Here is a 22,361-nt window from a genome sequence, read left to right on the forward strand (position 1 = left end):
AGGGGAGCTATGGGGGGAACAAAGAGGAACAACTGTAATAATCTGAACAATAAAGATTTAATTACAAAAAAAAGAAGTGCATTCAGTTCCAGCAGGGTATGAGGAAATAATGAATGTAATTCCTCTTTCTGTGCCCCAAGTATGTGGTGACGTTCCCCAAAGTGTGTTCCTCTAACATCTAAAGCATGTGAATGCATATTACACTTAATATTTTGTACCTATTGAATTTTAGAAAGAGTAAAGGAGAGAAACATTGATTTGCTGTTCCACTTACTTATGCATTCATTGGTTGATTCTTGTATGTGCCCTGACTGGGGATCAAACCCACAACCATGGCATATTGGGATGATGCTCTAACCAAGTGAGCTACACGGCCAGGGCATTGAGAGAGGGCTCCAGAGTCAAATTTGTCTGGGAGAAACTGGTTCAAGGCAAGATGAACAGGTGTGTGTTTTTTTTATTTTTTAATTGTGGTAAAATATACATAACATAGAATTTACCATCTTAACCATTCTTAAGTATACAATTCAGTGGCATTCATTACTGTCACCATGCTGTGCAACCATCACCAGGACTTTTTCATCTTCCCAAACAGAAACACTGTCCCCAGTAAACACTAACCACCATTGTCCCAAGCATGGTTTTACCACCCAAGGATGATGACTGGAGGGAGAAGGGAGAGAAAGGACCAGAACAGGACTGAGATTGGGCCAGTACTTCTGAGGGCAGGAAAGGGACTTCAAGGATGGAGTAACAACAGAAGGACGGCAACCGGACAAAGCGTACAACAAAAAGCTCCAGTGCAATTATATAAGAGGAGGAAGCTAGTGTTGCTGGGCAGAATACAAAAACAAACAAACAAACAAAAACAACAACAAAAAACCACGAGCAGATGAATCTTGAGAGGGAAAGAGTTACTCCAAAATTTCGCATATGACAAGCTGCCATTTGTGTGAAAGGGCAACACACGCAAGGGCTCAAACACATCCCCTGCAGGTGTTCTCGAAAACATCGCTTGAAGATCTCCTCCAGATGTCTAAGAAGTAGCAAGAGCTCAGGAAAGGGTAGATCTAGTAAAGAACATTGAAACCTGCAAATTTTTGTGCCTAAATAATCACTGTAAATATGATCTACTACTGACCGAAAAGTAAACATGTTAAATAGACGATACAAAAAAAAGTATTAATAACATTCTGAATTCCACATATTATTAAACTAGCTGGTGGAGATGGCATGAAAGACCATAAAAGAGGAAGGGGAGGGGAGACAAAAGTACTGCTACAAGGACTGATCATCAGAAAAGGCAAAAGTTGAACATGCTTTTGCAAAGCCTAAAGGTAATGACAAGAAGAGTTAAAAACAGAATGTGAATTTTCGAATCACCAGAGAAGATACTAGGCATGTGGAAACAGCAGACTAAAAAATAAATAAGATGACATAAAATTGCACTATTAGTTATAATGGTAGGTTACACTTCCATATTAACAGGAAATAACTTTCATATTGGATTGAAAAATAAAGCCCAGTGACATTTTGCTTACAAGGGACTGAAGTAAAACAGAATGAGACACAAATGGTTACAATAAAAGGCTGATAATGATTTAGTAGACAAGAACAAATAAAAAGTGTTTTTAATTTATGATAATAGGCACTATATTTTCTTTTTATGGGCTCATGGAACACATAAAAGTTAATCATATAGTAAATCACAATAAAAACCTAAATAAATTCCAAGAAGAAACTACATAGGACTCATTGTCACCCCTTCCCTCACCCCTCAAAACCCCAGAAGTCTAAATCAAAACCGCAACACTTGGAAATTTAAAGTAACTTTTTTGGTCACAGTGGAAGTCAAAACTACAGTTATAAACAATTAAACAACAGGAACTACATATTCAATCTTAGATGATAAGGCAAATCTGTAATCAGAAGCAAGATAAACAGAAGGGAACATGACTATTGTATTACTGTTAAGCTTAAATCCAAATATGAATGCCATTTAAATATTTTATCCTATCTAATAAAAGACAAAAAGGGTAATTGACCGTACCTTTGCGACGCTTCCCATTGGCTAATCAGGGTGATATGCAAATTAACCGCCAACAAAGATGGCGGTTAATTTGCATACGTAGGCTCCAAGCAGTGGAGCAAAGCCAAACATACCCGAAGCCAGCCGAGCAGCGAGGCCTCACGGCCCCGGGATCAGCGGAGCCGCAAGGCCTGACAGCTGGGGGGGCGGGGGCCCGGGTGCCAGCAGCCAAGGGAAGGGAAGGCCTATTGCACGAATCTCTTCATGCAACAGGCATCTAGTCTATATATATAAAAGGCTAATATGCAAAGTGTCCCCTTGGGAGTTTGACCGGGAGACCAGGCGTTCAATCACTCACTATGATGTACACTGACTACCAGGGGGTGGGGTGGAATGAAGGAAGGCCTCAGCCAGCAGCCGGCAGCCAGGGAAGGAAGGCCCCAGCCAGCAACCTGAAGGCCCCGATTGGCCCCACCGGCCAGGCCTAGGGACCCTACTGGTGCACGAATTTTGTGCACAAGGCCTCTAAGTACTTATAAACATATATACACTCAGAGAGATAGAACAGACTCTCCAAAGTATTACAAGTACATATCTCTGGGTTATAAAATTTCTATTTTTTTCTGAATTTCCTAACTAGGCTCAATGAGCTTGTAGCATTTTTATAATCGGAACAAGATTAAACAAAAGCACAATGAAAAGTTAATTCATAATTATAGGAGAGTGGCAACAAAACGAAACAATACTATCTTGCCAAAATGATCAATGGGATTAAAATTCTCTCCTATCCTTTGACTTTTAAGCTATAGCCTTAGGTGATGGTATTACAGCCATATTTTACTATATTTCAGTACAGTTCTATTCTCTGGTCTTGTGCCTGAAAGTCAGGTATGCTGTGTACACTGGCTGACAACTTCTAACCACTGTTGTCTCTCTTGCTAGGGAAAATCAAACATTCAGGCAGGTGGGCATTCAGGCATGGGCAGCATGGTGACTGCTACTGTTTTAACGTTAACAGTCTTAGATGACGTTTATGCTACAGAATTGACAGGAAAATTTTTTAATATTCAGATTATTTTAATTCTTCATTAAGGGATTGTTTGTTGTTGTTTTTTGTTGTTGTTGTTGTTATTCCTCACCCAAAGATATTTTTCCATTGAATTTTAGAGAGAGTGGAAGGGAGGGAGGGAGGGAGAGAGAGAGAGAGAGAAACATCGATGTGAGAGAGGCACATTGAACTGGCATGTGCCCCAACCAGGGCCAAGCTTGCAACTGAAGTACGCGTCCTTGACCAGAATCAAACCCAGGACCCTTTAGTCGCAGGCCGACTCTCTACCCACTGAGCCAAACTGACTAGGGCAAAAATTTTAATATATGTGAAAATAATAGCACAAATGAAGTGCGTGGGACCAAATCTGTATTAGGGTAATGAAATGGTACCAGATGGTGATACCCACAGACACAAATGAAGGGAGCCAGAAACAGTAAGAAGATTAATATAACAAACTCTATAAATACATGTTCTCCTTTCTTCTCTCAGCTTATTCAAAAGACTTGAAATCATATAAAGTGGTAATTATAATAGTGTATTGCTGGGTTTATAACATACATAGATATAATATGCATAACAATAATATACAAAGAGGGAAGAAGAAATAAACCTATATAGAACTAAAGTTTCTATATCTCACCAGAATTAAATTAGTATAAATATGAAACAGATTCTGATAAGTTATGACGTATATGGTAAACCTAGGAGCACTACTAAGAAGTGACTTTAATTTTTTTAAATCATTAAAATAATATAAATGCTATACTAAAAAATATTCACTTAATTTTTAAAAAGCTATAATAGGGAGAATCGAGAAACATAAAAGACATGATACAGAAACCAAAAAGTAAAAGATGTGAGTTGAGCAAGCAATCCAATTAAAAATCAGATGATCAGGCTTGATAAAAAAAAGAAAAAATAAGATCCAACTATATGCTGTCTGCAAATCTGTTTCTGTCGCTTCCCAAGACAAGTCCCTTCAACTGCTCTTGAAATAAAGCCCTAGTCTTCAGGAAGGCCCATGACTGATGCCCTGACTGATTGGGTGCCTCTTCCAATGTGTGCCCTCCTCTTCTTTAAAGATTTGTGCCTTAGATATACGGGCTGCTCCCCCAACTCTTAGGAGCCTGTACACTTATGACTCTCTCAACCCCCTTCCCTTTGTCCTCCTAAACTCCCTCAAACTTCCCCAGACATCTTCCCTCAGTCCCAAAGACTAGACCCAATCTCCTGGTCTGAGCCTCCTAGTAACACCTTGTACTTTCCTTCAAGAGAAAGGGTTAAGGTGAGGCTAGGAACAATAAATGCTACAATTAAGCCCTTTCAGACATCACTTACTGTCAACAGCCTATTTGCCACCTACAAGTCTCTTCCACACAGTGTTCCAAGCAGCCACTATAGAGTGATCGTTTGTTTTTCAGCTTTTGTACCTGGGCCAATCTATTCCTCAAACCGTCAATATGCTAAATTTTCCATCCTCCTTAAGTAGCTTGCATTGTTCCCTCCAAAACTGCTTCCATGCATCTATACCAAATTTTCATTACAATTTAAATCCATTTCCTGGAAATGATTGTGCTTTACTAAAAATCCAGAGAGTTCTGAAAACATCCTAGTGATTTAAAACAACAACAATAAGTAAATCCTAAAACACTGGTTATGACTTTATGGAAGCAGAGAAGAAAAGCACTAAGGAATAATGTATAAGCTTATGGTGCAACTATGGTAATAGAATTGTTTACTTAGTCACACAAATTTTCCTCATTACTTTACTGTCAGTCCATACGATGTTTGCAGAGTGCAATTATGATAACACCCAATTGTACAGATGAGGAAACTGAGGCACAAGCAAAGTAAAAAACCAAAATGAAGATGTTTTGGGGAATGCTATATGAAGAGAGGAATAAAATTTTACTGAAGGATATTAAAAATAAAGACCTGGATTAAGTGGAGAAACTTAGAGAGAAATTATATTTTATATAGAGTCAGATTCTAAGTTCACTATGTGAGAAAACAGTAGACTGTTTTTATAGTCTTAGGCTGTAGAAGGCATTTCAAAGCAAGACATGAAATCCGGGAGCCATGAAAGAGAAGACAGATTGACTATGAAACAATTTTTGATTCCTTCACAGTAAAAGACATAAACGAACCATAAATATACTAACTAGTACTAGTACATACATAAGCAATATCAATAGTCTGGGAGAAAATATTTGTAGTGTAATATTGATAATGAGCAGTCCTAATATATAGAGTTCCTAAAATCAATTAAAAGGATAAACAACCCAATAGAAAACCACCAGCAAAAGACAGGAAGAGGCAAGGTTCTGGTGAGGATAACACACATGGGTCACAAACATAAGATAAGATGGTTGGCCTCATTAGGAATCAGGGAAATACAAATTAAAATCAACCCTGAGATTATTATTTTTTTTTTTAGTTAACAGATTAGCAAAAATTAAAAAGAGAAATGAAATGGCAGCACTGGAGACAGTATAGAGAACCCCTGTCTCGATACCCATTCATGTTTGGTGGCACTATAAAGTGGTCTAGCTTTTGGAAAGGCAAGAGGGCAATGCCCACCGGAAATGAAAGTCTACGCATTTTGGACCAGCAATTCTGCTCTAGGAATCCATCCTGGGAAAATACTTACGCGTATGCATGAAGACATAAGGAAACTAATGAGTTTATGGGGGCTGATTTATCTTATTTGTAATAGCAAAAAATTGAAACTTCCTAAATGTTCATCATTAAGGGAATAGTTACAATTTTTGTCCATCTATTTAAAGAGCTACTGTCAAAAAGAATGTGGCAGATGTAAGTGTACTCACTATTATAAATTAAGTTTATAATAATGTGTCTTGTGTAAACACTTAAGTTTAAAAAACTTAAATACCTCTTATTCTCAGAATAAGGTCTGAAAAGATAGAGCACACTTTTTACTGTGGTGAGCTCTACAGAAAAGTGCAGAATTGGGAAGGATGAAAGAGGACTTCTTACTATAAATATACTATATTGATTATTACTTTTGAATTTTTAAAGCACCACTTACCCATTTTTAAATGATCACCCTCAACCTTCTCTTTTCTATGCCAAACAGAAAGAATTCTGTTAACCTTCTGTGGTTACATTTACTCGTTCAGTCACCATGTATAAATCTGGGTCAAATTTATTCAAGAAGCCGGACAGGAGTGAACTATTCTTTTTTCTTAAAGAGAAAGCATGTTTTAATATTCATAATTCTTCTCCAAGTAAATCAAGCTTATATTTTTGTTAATCCTTACCTGAGGATATTTTTCCACAGATTTTTAGAGAGTAGAAGGGAGGGAGGGGGAGAGTCAGAGAGAGAGAAACATCAATATGAGAGAGACACATCAATTGGTTGCCTCCCACACGAACCCCGACTGGGACCAGGAATAGAGCCTGCAATCAAGGTACATGCCCTTGACCTGAATCGAACCCGGGACCCTTCAGTCCACAGGCCGATGCTCTATCTACTGAGCCAAACCGGCTAGGGCACGAGTGAACCATTCTTTCCAGGACTGGTTGTACCTGATGTACTCAGGATGGCTCAACGAGGGATAGCGAGTGCTTTCTGTGTCTCAGACTGGAATTCAAATGCTGAGTTATCTGATGACTCGATTACTCCCTGGCAAACATGGGGAGACTGGGATGCAACTTCGGGGTGATATCTGTCACAAATGGACCCAACCTAACTCAGTTTTTATAATAGACAAGCAATAACTCAGCTCAAGCAGTATGACTCAACTCAACAAGAGCCACGAATGGGAGTTGGAACTAGTTAAAAAGCTTCATATTTGGTTACGCAGCTAGAGAACTGAAAACATTTTTCATATAATTTACATTGGGGGATTTCTGTACACCAGTATCTGTAGTTAACTAGAAGGAAGAAATAAAAAAGAAAAATAATGGGGGAGGGGAAATGTCTCCCTCACGGAAGTGTTTGTTAGAGGAATGGTATTTTGAAATTTTGTGTTTTTTTCCCCACAATTCAAGTGTGCTCTCTGGCATTTTCCCCTCTGAGGACAAGCATTATGCCTGGCACTACTCCCAAAGTGCTCTCTATAATTCCTGCAACATTTTCTTCTTAGAATTCATTCCCGGCAACACCAAAAATTCATTTGTCTTTCAGAATTTCTAAAACCATAATCATCAGAAGTGGAAAATAATCAAATGAAAGATGGCCATTTGGAAATGGCTGTTCCATTTCCAAAGACATTTATCTCTACAGTACCTTTTACATGCTGACTGTATCTTCAGTCTAAAAAACAAAGCCTCACTATTAATGTCACCATGACGATATAATAGAATTAGCTAAATGTTCTCTCCCAGTAAATTGCTGGATATGTTATGCCAGTAGCTGTAGCATGCAGGATTGGCCACTTATGCTTCAGTAACGAAGAACCCCAAGATCTCTATGGCTCAAAACAGCCAAAGTTTACTTCTTTCTCATGCAAGTCAACAAGCGTGCTCTGATCTTCCTGGTCGCTCAGAAACCCAGGTGAACACCAAAAGGTTGTGGTTCGATTTCCCATCAGGGCCCGTACCTAGGTTGTTGGTTGGATCCCCAGTCAGGGCACGTTCAGGAGGCAACCAATTGATGTTTCTGTCTCGCATCAATGTTTCTCTCTCTCAAAACCAATAAAAACATATCCTCAGGTGAGGATTAAAAAAAAAACAGAACTGGAGCACTTCATAAGGCTGCAAATTATTTCTGAGATTTGAAATGGAGGACACAGCAGCTGTGCCATTCATCTTTCCAGTGATGAATCAAGAATTTTTAAAATTCATAGTCAAGAGTCCAGCAGCCTCTCTGTGTCTTCTTATAAGGCACTTGTCATTGGATTTGGATGATCTCACCTCAAGATCTTTAATTTAATTTTATCTCTGAAGACCCCTCCTTTCCAAATAAGATCATATTAACAGGTTCCCACACACATATTTCTTTTTGAGGGTCACTGTTCAACCCACTACAGTTATGTGGGCGGATGTGAAATTTTACCCAGCAATGCATGCATGCACTTTTCTAGTTATATGTTATAGATCCACAAGGAGTTTTTGAAAAGTCAGTCTACAACTTCTCAGAAAAATATCTGTTATTCGCCATGAGGCATCTTGCAAACATCTAACAAAAACAGACCATGATCCCTGGCATTTCATTAGCTGCAATGCCAGCAGAGTTTTTGGGCTTCTTAACAACATCCCATCCCACATCTGATCTTACTAGTATGTACAGAAACCTCACAGCAACCTACATATATGTTTTTATTCATTCCCCCCACTCTCCACTACCCAAAGTGGTGAAATCCTTTAACATATTATAAACCAGGGACCATCAAAGAATCTGGGCTCTGCACTGTGTCAGCTCAGAGAACCAAGCTATAATTTTAGACAGATGCTAGTGAACTTGGGGAATCCTGGTGTGTGGACTTGGGTGCCTCCAACCCCAGATGGCAGAGGAAGCAGCCAGGGCTCCTTGCCCAGATGACCCAGAAAACGTTTCTGAATGAATCGTCCAGCATGACTCACGCTGGCTCCCACATCTGGCAGAGCTGGGTTACATCACTCATGGTCCTCAGTGTCCTGCGGGTTCCTGGGAACGCACTGCCCAAAGTCAAGTGCACCAGCTGCAGCAACCGGCTGCGTTCACACGCCTCCCTGCGTCATTCTGACGGCCGCACGCTATGGGGCTGGCTCTAGCTCCCAGTTCCAGAGGCTGAGCCGGCCACCCCCCAGGAGGCCACCTCCTCTCACTTTCCCATGGGCCTAAGAAGTCTACCAAGGAAGTAAAATTCCATGCCTGGAGGTGTCCAGGGCAGGATTGCATGCTCTGGTTTTCTACACCAATAACTCCTGGCACCGTAATTCAACAGCATTAGCGATGCTAATTTGGAGAGGGGACCAAACAAACACAAAAACCTGAGCCATTCACATTCCTCGAATAGGATCAGGGGAGGAGAGAAATAAGTATATACTTTGAAAGAATTCCCAAGAAGAAATACTGACTTTAATTTTCAAGGAGACAGCGGCCTCTGATGCTCTGATTGGTTGGACCAGATTCCTGCTGTGGTCTCTCCATCTCTTAAAATGTTCCCAACACTCTCTAGCAGTCTGCCTGGCACGACATTCCTGTTTTTTGGTGAACTATAGATCCTTCAAGATCTTTACTTTGTGTCCTTACATTTACTGATCAGAGCCACCCCGAGGCTGCTTCTGGGGTACCAGAACTCCCAGCAGCACCTTGTGAGGAGGTTCTTTATCCTCCTGCTCATTATCACTATCACGCAACGTAGTTCACACTCATGGAACCACAAGCCTCTTGCATTCCCCGATAACTCAGCCTGTTCATTCAGAGCATGTTAGAGGTAGAGGGGACATTTTAAAAGAATCATTAATTTCATTCTTCTAACTGGTTTGCTGATCCATACTCTAATTTTAAGGCCAAGATTAAAAACAACAAACCTGTGATTCTGACAAGTTAAGTAATTCATCATCCTGGTTAGATAATGACATACACAAGAGTATGACCCCGGTCTCCTTGTTCTTGGTTTCAAAATGACATCATACAGCTTCATTAATTTAACAAAACAAAAGAGTATATTAAAAGTCTTTAAAATTTGTGCTGAGATTTACACATCTGCAGAGATGTTCTAAAGAAATAACCAAAAAGAAGACAGAAAGAAAGAGGGGGACAAAATATTCCTTTCTATTCAGTCATTTACCTGAGTGCACATTAGACTCACGGGCGGCGGGGGCTTTCCAGAAACCTTGTGCCCAGGTCTGACCTCCAACTAACTTAATTAGAGTCTCAGGAGGTAGGATCTAGATGTCAGTAAACAACCAGGTGACTCCAAGGCATAACCAGTCTGGAGTGCCACTGATTTACTGGAGTTTAGGCTAAAATAGCTGTGTAGAGACCAAAACTGGAGTTTTCAAAAGAAAAAGAAAAAAAAAAACGGAGGAAGGAGGAGTCATTTAAATGACATGATCTTCAATTTACTCTGTCATCCCCTCTGTGCTTTAGTGGGCTAATCAGATGTAGGGTCAAACTGAGAAGGTCTACACTGATGATCTCAGCCTGGGACAGGCCACTTTTCCCCACCACACCTGTGACCACAGAGGCCTGTAAGTTACAACGGGGGGAAAGAAGGACAGCACAGACAATCAAGTCCTGTACTCTTAGGGGAGTCACAGGTAATCATGATATTTTGTTAAAAGAGAAACCCCTTACTGCATCAGCAATGCTAATTATAATCCAATAATTCCATTCTGGGTATATACCCCGAAAATGGAAAGCAGGGACTCACAAGAAATATTTGCACACTCATGTTCATAGCAGCACTATTCACAGTAGCCAAAAGGTAGAAGTGATGCATCCGTCCTCCAACAGGTAAATATGGATAAACAAAATGTGGTGTGTACACAGAATGGAATGGTGTTGGCTCTGAAAAAGGAAGGGTATGCTGACACAGGCTACAACTTGGATGAACCTTGAGGACATTATACTAAAGGAAATAAGCCAGTCACAAAAAGACAAATACTATAGGATCCCACTTGTATGAAGTCCCTAGAGTAGTCAAATTCATTGAGACAGCTAGTAGTATGGTGGTTGGTGGGGTATGGGGTAATAGAGAATTATTGCTTGATGGGTACAGAGTTTCAGTTTTGCAAGATGAAAAGATTTCTGTGGGCAGATGGTGTTGATAGTAGCACAACAATGTGAATGTACTTAATGCTGCTAAACTGAATACTTAAAATGGTTACAATGATAAATATTGCTATGTGGTATTCACAATTTCAAAAAAAATTTTTTTTAAGTAGGGGGCAGTCCAATGAGTGTCCCTCACTTACTATTCTCTGGTATTAGTGGAGGTTACTGAGGACAAAATCCCATAGATGTGTCATCTGTAACTGTAAAGCCTGAGGTCTGTGCCCAGCATACCCTGGGCCACTGACATCAATTTGGCAGGACTGGCTGACTTGAGAAAGAGTTATAGAGCCTCGAAGCTCCCCTGGGGCACATTGAGGGCCAGCTGGCAGGCCTCAAGTTTCATGTTATATAACCAGGCTGCCGGCTTCCAAACACCACGAGGTGAATTCCGACGTGTTCCACGGCTGGGATGAGCCAGCCAACTGATGATTAATTCCCAAATAACTTCACCATGGAGCCTTTTTCTAAATCCCAAATGCAGTAATGCCACTTATTTATTAGCTGAGAAACCTCAGGGTTTCTCTGTGATGGGTCAACGCAACATATTTTGAAAGACAGGCTTATCTTTCACCCTTTCCTTCCGTTTTGCTTAGTATTTTAGGGGCAAAGGAAAACTTCAGTAAGGAGAAAATCCCACCAGCAACAGCTCTTTTGAGCTGCTTAGTAATACAAAGCTTTCAAGTGAGTAAGCCTTCTCCTTTATTGACACCCTTGCAACAGATAGAGAAGAAAGACACCACAGCTCCTCTCCGGTCAGGGGTCCTAGCCCTTTTCCTCAATCAGCACTCCATGAAGATCCTATACAGGGGATGTGACAAGTGAGATGTTTTCCAGGGGAAGTTACAGGCCCTGGAGGCTGGTCCCCACAGCCATGTGTCTCAGCTCTGGCCAGGCATCTAAATAAACCTGCATTGCTCTCCCAGCCTTGAACCAGCAGCACTCACACTTGGCCTTGAAAGTCTGTCCAGCGATTCACCATGAAGCCCAAAATTTGGCAGCTAGAAAAATGAAAACTTTTCCCTTTCTTAGAATTTGCATATTAACAGTTCAGCCAGGAGCCAATCATTCAAACAGGAGTTAGATTAAGCACTTGGAAATTCTTCTACTAAGCTCAGATAGACAGGAAGGAACACTCACTTGTTTCTTTGACATTGAGTTCTGCAAAATACAAGAAATTTCGCTAAATCCGAGCAATAACAGAAAGGGGAGTGGTCCGTGTCCATGGAAGACAAAGGAAATCTAACTTGAATGGTGTGGCTTGTTTATGATGAGGTCTAAGCTGTGCTCATAGTTTTTGTTTTTAATATATAGATATTTAGGAATAAATTCCAAAATACTCTTTAACATAGAACATAGCATTTAGGATTCCAGGAGACATCCTGAAGGGCAAGAGGGGATGGGGTTTTCTGGACACTCCTAACCCCTCCCTACCCTCCTCACCTCCCAACCAAATGCATAGTCACTTGTCAGTCAACTATACTCCTCATTATGTATCTGGATTCAAAACGTAATCTCCTGCCACATGCCTCCCTGGTGTTTGACCCATCTGCTTGTCCTTGAATGGGAAGGCGAAGACCACCTCACTCTAATTGCCATGCCTGCTTCGCGATTCCACAAGGCTCTCGGGAGCCCATGAACTCTAGAACTATGATGTGGTCCACGGAGTATGTGGACAGCAGTATCCCAGCTGTATATTGGTACCACCACAGATCATTGACATCTTCTCATTAGGCCTTCTCTTTTAAAAAATATTTTTATTGATTTCAGAGAGGAAAGGAGAGGGAAAGATAGAAATATCAATGATGAGAGACAGTCACTGATTGGCTGCCTCCTGGACACCCCCAACTGGGGATCGAGTCTGCAACCCAGGCATGTGTCCTGACCGGGAATCAAACCATGACGCTCAACCACTGAGCCACACTGGCTGGTCCTCATTAGGTCTTTGCGTGCAGACAAAAGGTTAGCAGATCTATATACTGCCAAGGAGGAGGAAGAAAAGGTGTATTTCCCATCACTGCTCCTTAAAGGTATGCTAAGCAACATATGTAACTTAATAGCCTATTCCTTTCTTTGCCCATAGGAGAGAACTCAGCTCATGAGATATCACATTTATATATAACCCAATACTAAGATAACTTATTATATTCCAAAATACTGCCAAGACTCTGAGGATATTTTTTTTGTACATTGAAACCACAGAATGACCATAAATTATGTAAAGGGAGAATTTTTTAGTACATTTCAGAAAAAATAAAATAAAAACCCCAAGCAACAGAATTTAGTGCTTAATAACTTTCACATGCTAAAGTTCCCGGTTAATCAATTGCAACTTTTGATATTTTATTTAATACATCTAGAAAGCATCACTGAAAGAATAATTTTCACATTGCTTCTAAATTCAACAAGAGTGGTTACATTATTATGACAGAATAACATTTGCAGGGTCATTCTTTAAAATTAATACACAAATTATTAAATCCCACAGTCCTCTAATCCACACTGCAGACTAATCGAATGCATTTACGCTGCCCTTTCACATCTCTCAGCATGTGGCTTGCATACTGCAGAGTGAAAGCTTTCCCTTTCTGACCTAAGGAGTCATTTTTTTTCTCTTGACATCTTAAGAGTAATTTTTAATAATGTTTTCCAGTAGTCCCAATGTCTGTCAATTTCTGACGTTCCAGACTGACTTGGCAAGTCCATTCTTCTCCCATAAAAACACCCAGCAATTGCAGCTACCAATGACTCCCAGGCACATGGTCTGGCAAATACTCTATTATAAAATCCACAAATCCAAACGCTTCCCAGAGGGCACCACACATTTCCTGCCATGCCCATGACAGGTGCTCCCAATAGCATGACCTCCAGGAAACTGATACATACATAGTATATATACAAAGACCAGCCAAGTGATCAGGCTGAGAATCCTGCGGCCATACTCTACCAACCTTAGGTAAGACATTGGGTCTCTCTAAGTCTCTGTTTCCCTGTTTGTAAGATGAGAATACTAGTTGTAACCACTTTTGTTGACACAGTAACCAAGAGATAAGAAATCCTAGTGCTTAGGGTGGCATTTGAAGTTTTCTTATAATCTTTAGTCTGATTTCTCAGGGAAGCGAACTAATTTTCACAGGTCCAGATTAATTGGCAAAGCAAGAACCAGTTAGGCCTAATTAGGGTGTCCCCGCCTTAAATATTTTCTTTAGAACAAGGTCAGATGTGAATTAACAATGACAGCAGTCCCTAGAGAATTATACTGGCTGATGTGGTGACAGAGCCAAAAATGGCTTCTTTGATGGAAAGTTAGGATGGGCCCAATTTAGAATAACAAAACATTTCAACAAAGGCTTGTTTTTAATCTAGAAAAAGTTGGCTATAAATTTTCTCAAGCTTAACAGTAATCTAATTAGGCTAAGCTAGAGTGGAAGTACTAACACAAGTATCTATCACGTAGGCACTTTCTGAGCTGGGTTTCAAGCCTGTATTATAGGCAAAAAAAAAAAAAAAAAGTGATGAAGAATGACTATTCCATGACAACCAACACTGTTGGCTACATGATAAAACTTCCTGCTCTTCAGTTATTAACAGAGAGCTGTGTTTCAAAAATTAAGATCTACCTGTTTTTTAATTAGAAAAACCACAGTATAAAATACTGAGTCCCCTAGGCTACCTACCAATGCGAGCTTGGTGCTTCACTGGAAACTTCTCATTCTCCCATTCTGCTCTCAGATAGGTGGGTAGGTGATAGACAGATGAACAGATGGGTTTATAGTCCTTGAAATCAATCAACCTATAGGTCATAAAAGAGTTTCCAAAATATTTATACAGATTAAACCAGAATCATGCCCCCAAAAAGGATGATTCATCTTAATACTGATCAAAAAAGTAAGAAAGTTATTTTAAAAGACAGTATTGCTTTTCAGCAATTCGACAATTTTAGGAAGAAGGAAATATTTTATTCTTGTTGTCACTTGAGATTTCAATTCTCAGTGCTCTGAATAATGGTTTTCAAAAAAAGAAACTTTGAAATTCTTTATATAGAGATGTTTTGGCTGTGAAACTTCCTTACAAAGTTGGCTACAAGTCAAATTTCTTCCCCAAATGGGCTTATTGTTACTATGAATTAAGAAATGAATCCCAGATCTACAGATGCTGGGATCTAAAAATGATACCCTGGCCCTGGTCAGTGTGGCTCAGTTGGGTGGGCATCGTCCCATGTATCGAGAGGTCACCGGGGCACATGCCCAGCTGGATCCCCAGTAGAGGGCATGCAGGAGGCAGTGGATCGATGTTTCTCTCTCTCTCTTTACCTAAAATCAATAAAAACATATTTATATTTAAAAAACATAAGCCCTAGCTGGTTTGGCTCAGTGGATAGAGCGTTGGCCTGCGGACTGAAGGGTCCCAGGTTCGATTCCGGTCAAGGGCACATGCCTGGGTTGCGGGCTCAATCCCCAGTAGGGGGTGTGCAGGAGGCAGCTGATCGATGATTCTCTCTCATCATTGATGTTTCTATCTCTCTCTTTCTCTCCTTTCCTTTCTGAAATCAATAAATATATATATTTTTAAAAAGTATAAAGATGACACCCTCACTCCCACTTCATCCCAGTCCTGACCCATTACCCCCATGGATCAGGAGCTGGGAAATCACTGCCCTCTGCCCTCTCATCACTGGAGTTTCTACCTGAGGTTCCCTTCCAAATAGAAAGCAAGCTGGTGACCCCCAGAGGCATAACCTAAAGCGAGGCATGGTGTGGTACGGAGCAGGGTGACCAGAGGACTGTTTTACTAGCCTATGGTTCGCAATTTTGCCACAAATGAACTATGTGCCCTCAGCAAGTGACTCGACCTGTGCACATCTCAGGTCCTCATCTGCAAAAGAAGGCAACTGGATCACCCAATTTTTAAAGTTCTCCCCAGCTGTGGAAATCCTTATTTATAGAATAAGCACTATTTGCAAAATAGCAATTTTCAAATCTGGGGCTCCCTCATTTGCAAAATTCTTGCCTCATGAGGCTTCACAACCTGAATTTCCCGGGGGTGGGGTTGGGGGGAAGGGGACATGCCAGAGTACCAATTGGTTCATGCTATCCCCCTTGAAACATTTCATTGCATTTCATGGACTATCAGGGAAACAGCAAATCACAGGCATTTAGACTTCAGCGGGTTTTAAGGGACCATGTGGTGGGAGTGGGGAGGCGGTTAGAGACCAAAATCCACCATTTGACTTTGGAGGTTTTATATATAAAACCAGAATAATGTGGGGTTTTTTGTTTTACTAGCCTAAACTCCACACACTTGAGAAATCCGATGCTAGGCAAAAGATATGCAAAACTTGGTCCAATTGTGAAGGAGATAATGTATCATATAAATCTAGATAGAAAATTGTCTATCCAAGGGAGAAAAATAAAACCTCTTTATAGTATATTTCTGGTATACCTTCCAAACTGGTCTAGAAATACCTCACTCAAGATAATCATATTTAAAAACTCTAAAATCCTATTTTTAAAAAGTACACTTAAAAATAACTTATACATTAGTAAGTCAAGAGTTGCCTTTAAATTCTAGCCCTTCCAAGGTATTTTATGTTAAAGATCATTACAGATTTAACAAAGAATTACAATTTAAAAAGCACTAGCTGAAGATCAATCACAGCCTTAAATTATTGTAAGGTCAGTAGGAAAATATGATTCAGTTCCTCTATGGCGTAAAGGGAGGTCATGTTCCCTAAAATGTCATAAAACGCAAATAGTTTTACTTTTTCCAAAGACACAAGTAATCCTGATAGCTCAATGAAGCAGAATTGCTAGCTTTTCAATTCACCTAAGCCTTATTCCATGATCCTAGCAATTTTCTCCTCTGCATTTGTCTGGCCACTCTTTTGGCCCTTTGCATATATTACTTTGAATTTTATTGGTCCAATTATTCTATTGGCCTGTAAATCCCTTGAAGGCAGTATCCAAATGTTATACCTCCTCTGTATGCTTAATTCCTAAAGGAAATGTCCTCCGAAGACATCTCACCCAAAACTCTATCCCTTTTTAAATTTTGTTTCCTGCCTGCCTTTTAGTTGGTTATAGCTATGTGACTGTGTCTCTGCTACGGGATGTGAGCAGAAGTGATATGTGCCACTTTGGGACCAGCACCTCTTTCATGTCTCCTCTTACTCCTTGTGACAGCACCCAGCCATGAACATGGAGATGACAAGGCCCTAGGGAATGGAGGAGCTATAAGATGAAGGGAACCTGGGTCAATGAGTATCTGAATTGAACAGATATTCATAGCTGCATGTATGGAACACCTATCTCAACACTATTAAATGAGAGAGAAATTCATTTCTTTAACTCTCAATCTTGTGGTTCTCTTAGCAGCTTGGCCTTTTACTATAACATGTGCATATTTATAGTTGAAAGGTTAAGAAAATAAGAGAAGTAGAAGGAAAGTCACCTGAATCCTACCACGTTTAAATAACTCTTAATATTTTGGGATAGTTCCAGACTTTCCTCTATGCCTACCAAAAAAAAAAAAAAAAACAAAAAAAACAACCAAAACAAACATACACATATTTTCTACAGAAAGAAATCATACTGGTTTATAGCTGTATGATTCTCCCACTTAATATCATCTATTTAATATATTGATATTTTTCTAAATAAAAATACATATATATCACTTTAATGGCTATACTATAATATCCTATTGCTTATATTTATCAGAATTTATTTAACCAACTTTTCATTGTTGGACATTTGGGGATTTTTTTCCTTCTAAAAATTGTATTATAAACAACACTGCAGAGAACATTCTGTACATGAAGCTTTACCTGTCAGATCTGTTTTTCCCATAAGTCTCTATTCTTAACATATCTGTGCAAACAAAGATGTTCCCTCTTTCTGGGTACCTGCATTAAGTCATAATGTCTGACAGACATTTGCAAAGCTACTTTCTACTAATTAATTATAATTTTGGACAAAGCCCCATTCCAATTTTGTCATCCATAGACAAAGGGAAAACCAAACAAGGTTCCAGCTCTCCAGTCCGCACCCAGGATGAATAAATGGCTCCCTACGCAGTGGAATTAGCCAAACTCCCTTATGCAATGCAGCCCTGGTTAGTAACACGCACAAGAAAGAAAGCAGTAGTAGGCCTCGTTTCCTGCTGACAAACCTTGATCTACATCTGTGTTGCCAATTACTTGTTCAACAAACCTGTTACTTTTTTGGAAATAATAAATAATTCAGGGAAAGTCATTCTGAATCCTCTGACATCTGTTGCTTGTATGACTTTGAATTATTCATCAGTGAGCAAAAACAGTATTAATTAAAGTACTGAGGCAAACCATTGAAATAGAAATGAACACTGCAGAAGAAAATGCCTTTACTCAGAACATACTTCCCATCATTGACAAATACTATCTCAAAGCACACACACGCCCGTCCTTGGAATTTAAAGGGATGGGTACACTGAGAAATCAGAAGATGGGATATGTGATGAGCACCGTTTTATGTTTCCAAATTTATTTATTTTTTCTCTTTCCTTCAGAAACATCATCATCTTTGATTTGGTCTTCTACAGCATTCTACCCCTTGTTCTCAGTCTGGAGGAGTCTGATAGTCTCCGAAGAGAAAAGAAATGTACAAATTGAGGTTCAAAAACATTGCAAGAATAAGTACCAAGGGATCAAGTCATCATGTGCTCATTTGTAAACTGAGATTTAGATACATTAATGGAAGAGTTCCCTCAAATTAAATATGGCTCAATTAATCTGGCCTCCACAGCCTGATCATTTATTTCCATGACGACTTTGGCACTTCCCTTTGACAAAGGGCTTTCTGGTGGTAATGAGCAAGAGAGAGAAACCTGCAGTCTCTCTATGTATTCCACATGAGTGGCTCTTGGTAATCCTTCCCAGCCTGTCTCTCGGCTCACTTAGAGTGATATGATTCAGTAACACCCTCCATGTGTGTGGGGGGGGGGGGCGGGGGAGGGGAGTGTGAACATCAAAGAAATGTGTTAAGAGTTTACGAAGCACTGGTGGCAAACAGTCACCGCCAAAGGTGGGGCAGGAGTACCTGGTTCCTCAGGTACCAGAAAAAACAGGCCTCTCAGGAAAGGCAAGAAGGGGAGCCACTGATGGGGGCTTAAGTGGGGGAGATTTTCAGAGAAGCCTAGTCACTTGTGTGGCTCCAGAGAAATCATTCCATAATGATTGCTTGACATGGAGGTAACCCGACTTACTCCCTCCACCCTGGTACCAACTGTTCAGGTTGCTGTGGGCAACAAAGGAGAAACACTGGGCAGGCATAAGGAGGGGATCTGCAGAGAACAGGGAGGCCAGAGGAGGAGGAAATAGCAAAAAAAAAGCAGACTGAAGAAAGACGCAAGCCCAGTTTGGGTGGTTTGGGATCTTTTCAAAACCTCTGATTGAGAGAATGACAAGCAACTGGCAAGCTCTTCTTGTGGTGGCCACTCCGTGAATGGCTCCTGTGCATAAATTAGCACTCGCTCCAGTCTCTCCAGACCCATCCGCGGAAACCTCCCAAGGCTTCCAGAAAGAGAGGCACAGAAACCCTCCACAGGCTTTTAATCCTTTCAGTGACACCCTTTCAAGGGACTTCACAAAGCGGGACAAGCCTCCCTTGTCTCCCCAAGTCTGGTTTGTTGCCGTGGTTTTGTTCCCATGCGAGGAAGGCTGGAAGAGGTACAGGAGGCGGTGGAGGAGAGCCTGGCGACTGGAGAAATGAAAGGAGGAGAAACAGCTCTGCCTGGCTCAGGGCGGCCCTTCGCTCTGCATCAAAGGGGTTTGTTGTTTAGAAACAGCCGACGAGGGGTGGGAAAGAAACCAAGGCTCTCAGTTTCCCAAAAAGAGGCTGAACAGGGATTTCTGTGTCTCTTGTAGGCACTACCCAAAATGAAACTACAGATTTAGAAAAGAGCACTCATATAGCATTAGATTTTAAGAAACAAACTAAAAAAGACCTTTTAGAAAGACAACGATGGCGTTTCTGGGTAAGAGTGCCTCCCAGCTAAGAGGTCCAGCTTGGATGCAGCCCATGTGTGTGATGTCCCATGCTTACAAGAGGCCCACACAGCCTTAACTTCATTCAAATAGTCAAAACAACATTTGCCCTGGCTGGTTTTGCTCAGTGGTTATAGCATCGACCTGCAGACCAAAGAGTCTCTGGTTCCATTTCTGGTCAAGGGCACATACCTTGGTTGTAGGTTCGTTCCCACCCCAGTCAGGGCGGGAGTGGGAGGCAACCACTCAATGTCTCTCTCTCTCTCTCTCTCTCTCTCTCTCTCTCACACACACACACACACACACCTCCTTCCCTTCCACTCTGTCTGAAAATCAATGGAAAAAATATCCTTGAGTGAGGATTAAAAAAACAAACAACATTTACCCAGGACCTTCTATCTACAAAGAGAAAGGAGAAGAAAAAAGGTGCTGCCTCCCTCCTTTCCAATACAGTCCGTGTCTAAGCTGGAGGTAAGTGAGGGTCTCGGGAGCTGAGCACAGGTTGAACCACCTTTCCTCGGCGGTTACTCCAGCACTGACGTGCCATCACTCTCAACAGGAAGAGTATGGAGGCTGCCAACACTGAAGTCTTGGTTTGATGGCTACACTATGATGCACTCACAATTCGGGGACTGTGAAGACACACTCCAACTGCTAGCAGTGAGCAAGACTTGTGGCTTCACTCTCAGAGGCACAGGAAACCCACAGGGCAAGGGAAGCCAGGGCCCCAGTGGAGGCCACCCAGGCCTTGAATGCTGCCTGACTGGTAAAAAGAAAACAAAAAACAGGCGTCCTGAATAGAGATGCCAATGGGCGCGGCTCAGTAAATTCCAAATGCCACCATGCATAGGATTCACCTGGGGGTCTTGTTACCATGCAGACTCTGATTCAGAAGGTGCCTGAGATCCTGCATTTCTAACAAGCTTCCAAATGATGCTATGCCGCTGGTCCACAGACCACACTTGGAGTAGCCGCACATTAGAATCCAAAACCCATGATCCAACCCTTCCACTGCTCAGCTAAATCAGTATCTATGGCAGTGGGGCCAACCACTGGGATTGAAGTTTCCTGCCAGGGTTGAGAACCCACTGGCTGGACTCATTCTGACTCTCATTGTCACCTAGATTTGTGGACCTTGGAAACTTAAATCTCTGGGGATCTCAGTTTTGCAACAGAAAAGAGGATATGTTGGCCAAAATGGATTGGTATAGAAACCAATGGGCAGTATTGGAAAGCTCTTCAAAGGAAGATAAACTATAATGGTTATTTTACACAATAGCGTCTTAGTTTCTTTGATTAGAGTGAGGAGTTAATAGTATCTGCTGCATGCTAACTTGGTGGAAGAGATTGTTTTTTAGTTTGTTGTGCTGTTAAACTTCCCAATGTCCCATGCAATGGGACTCTAACTTTCTTAAATGACAACTGATCCCCAAATGTATCCAGCCAGTACCTTGAAAATCCTCCTGAAAATACTTCAAATATGGACTCCTGGCACTAATTGATGGCGGATGCGGGATCTAGGAATCGAACCCACTATCCTCCCCCTTCCACTCCTCCCCTACCCTGGCAACCCCAAGCTCAGGGGTGAAAGGAAGGTCCTCTGCAGCCAGCTTCCCCCTTTCTGGGTAATAAACACAGCTCCAAAGGGTCTCAGTTCTGCCGGCCGCCAACAGGTGGCATCAGTGGTCGTGCAAGGTCCTTCCAGCCATGGCCTTGGCCTTGTTCCTTAATCTGTCATGTTTGTTATGTTTGAAATGCAGTGTCTAGTTAAAAATTTACTGAAGCTTAAAGAAAATTGGGTCACAACGCAAGCGTCTTTGGATAATAAAACGAGAGGTGTAGAGGAGTAAGGGTCCCCAACGCCCCTGGCTCTCCTGGGAAACAACCTTCCCAGCAACCTATGCGTGCCCAGCTAGGTCAGTGTCATGTTGGACTTAGAACAAATGGGCTTTCGGAAACTAAGTTGTGGGAAGAGCTTCTGTGTCCCCAACTGACATGAAAGTGCTTCTCGGAGGTCACACAGAAACGACACAGAAAGCAAAACAACCCTCCACCAGGAGGCAAGGCTGCACTGGCAGCAGCGCTCTTCAGGACCCCGGACCCTCTGAGACCAGAGCTCCCTTTCCCTGATTTGTCCGGCTACTGCGCTCAGAGACCATCAGCTACTCGCAAGAAAACAGGGCCTCCCTTGTCAGTTGTGGCAACGCTGAGTGTTGAAGCGAGGGTGGCTTAGGTTCTTCTGCAAGAACTTAGGTGAATGCCATAGTCTTAGTCTTTCAAAGGCAGTGCTCAGAAATCCTGTAGATTGCCCAGCCGGCATGGCTCAGTGGTTGAGTGTCGACCTATGAACCAGGAAGTTAAGGTTTGATTCCCAGTCAGGGCATATGCCTGGGTTTCAGGCTCAATCCCTACTGTGGGGTGTGCAGGAGGCAGCCAATCAATGACTTCCTTTCATCATTGATATTTCTATCTCTCTCTCCCTCTCCATTCCTCTTTGAAATCAATAAAAATATATTTTAAAAATAAAAAAATA

The 22,361-nt window shown here is 41.3% G+C and overlaps 1 protein-coding gene across 3 annotated transcripts in view; it reads right to left on the reverse strand.

The window, feature by feature from the left end:
• PITPNC1 (phosphatidylinositol transfer protein, cytoplasmic 1) overlaps positions 1-22,361 on the reverse strand; it is a 222,602-nt gene that overhangs the window by 129,338 nt on the left and 70,903 nt on the right. Inside the window, exon 2 of one of the 3 annotated variants that reach the window (XM_005858678.2) lies at positions 12,465-12,472. The exons of 1 other annotated variant lie outside the window; for it this stretch is intronic. In XM_005858678.2, coding sequence (XP_005858740.1) covers positions 12,465-12,472 — 8 coding nt within the window. Of the gene's footprint in view, positions 1-12,464; positions 12,473-14,483; positions 14,600-22,361 lie in introns of all 3 variants that reach the window. One more of the 3 variants, XM_014532427.1, reaches the window with a different exon arrangement.

Source organism: Myotis brandtii, unplaced genomic scaffold (assembly GCF_000412655.1).
Source record: "Myotis brandtii unplaced genomic scaffold, ASM41265v1 scaffold120, whole genome shotgun sequence".
Taxonomy (NCBI): Eukaryota; Metazoa; Chordata; class Mammalia; order Chiroptera; family Vespertilionidae; genus Myotis; species Myotis brandtii.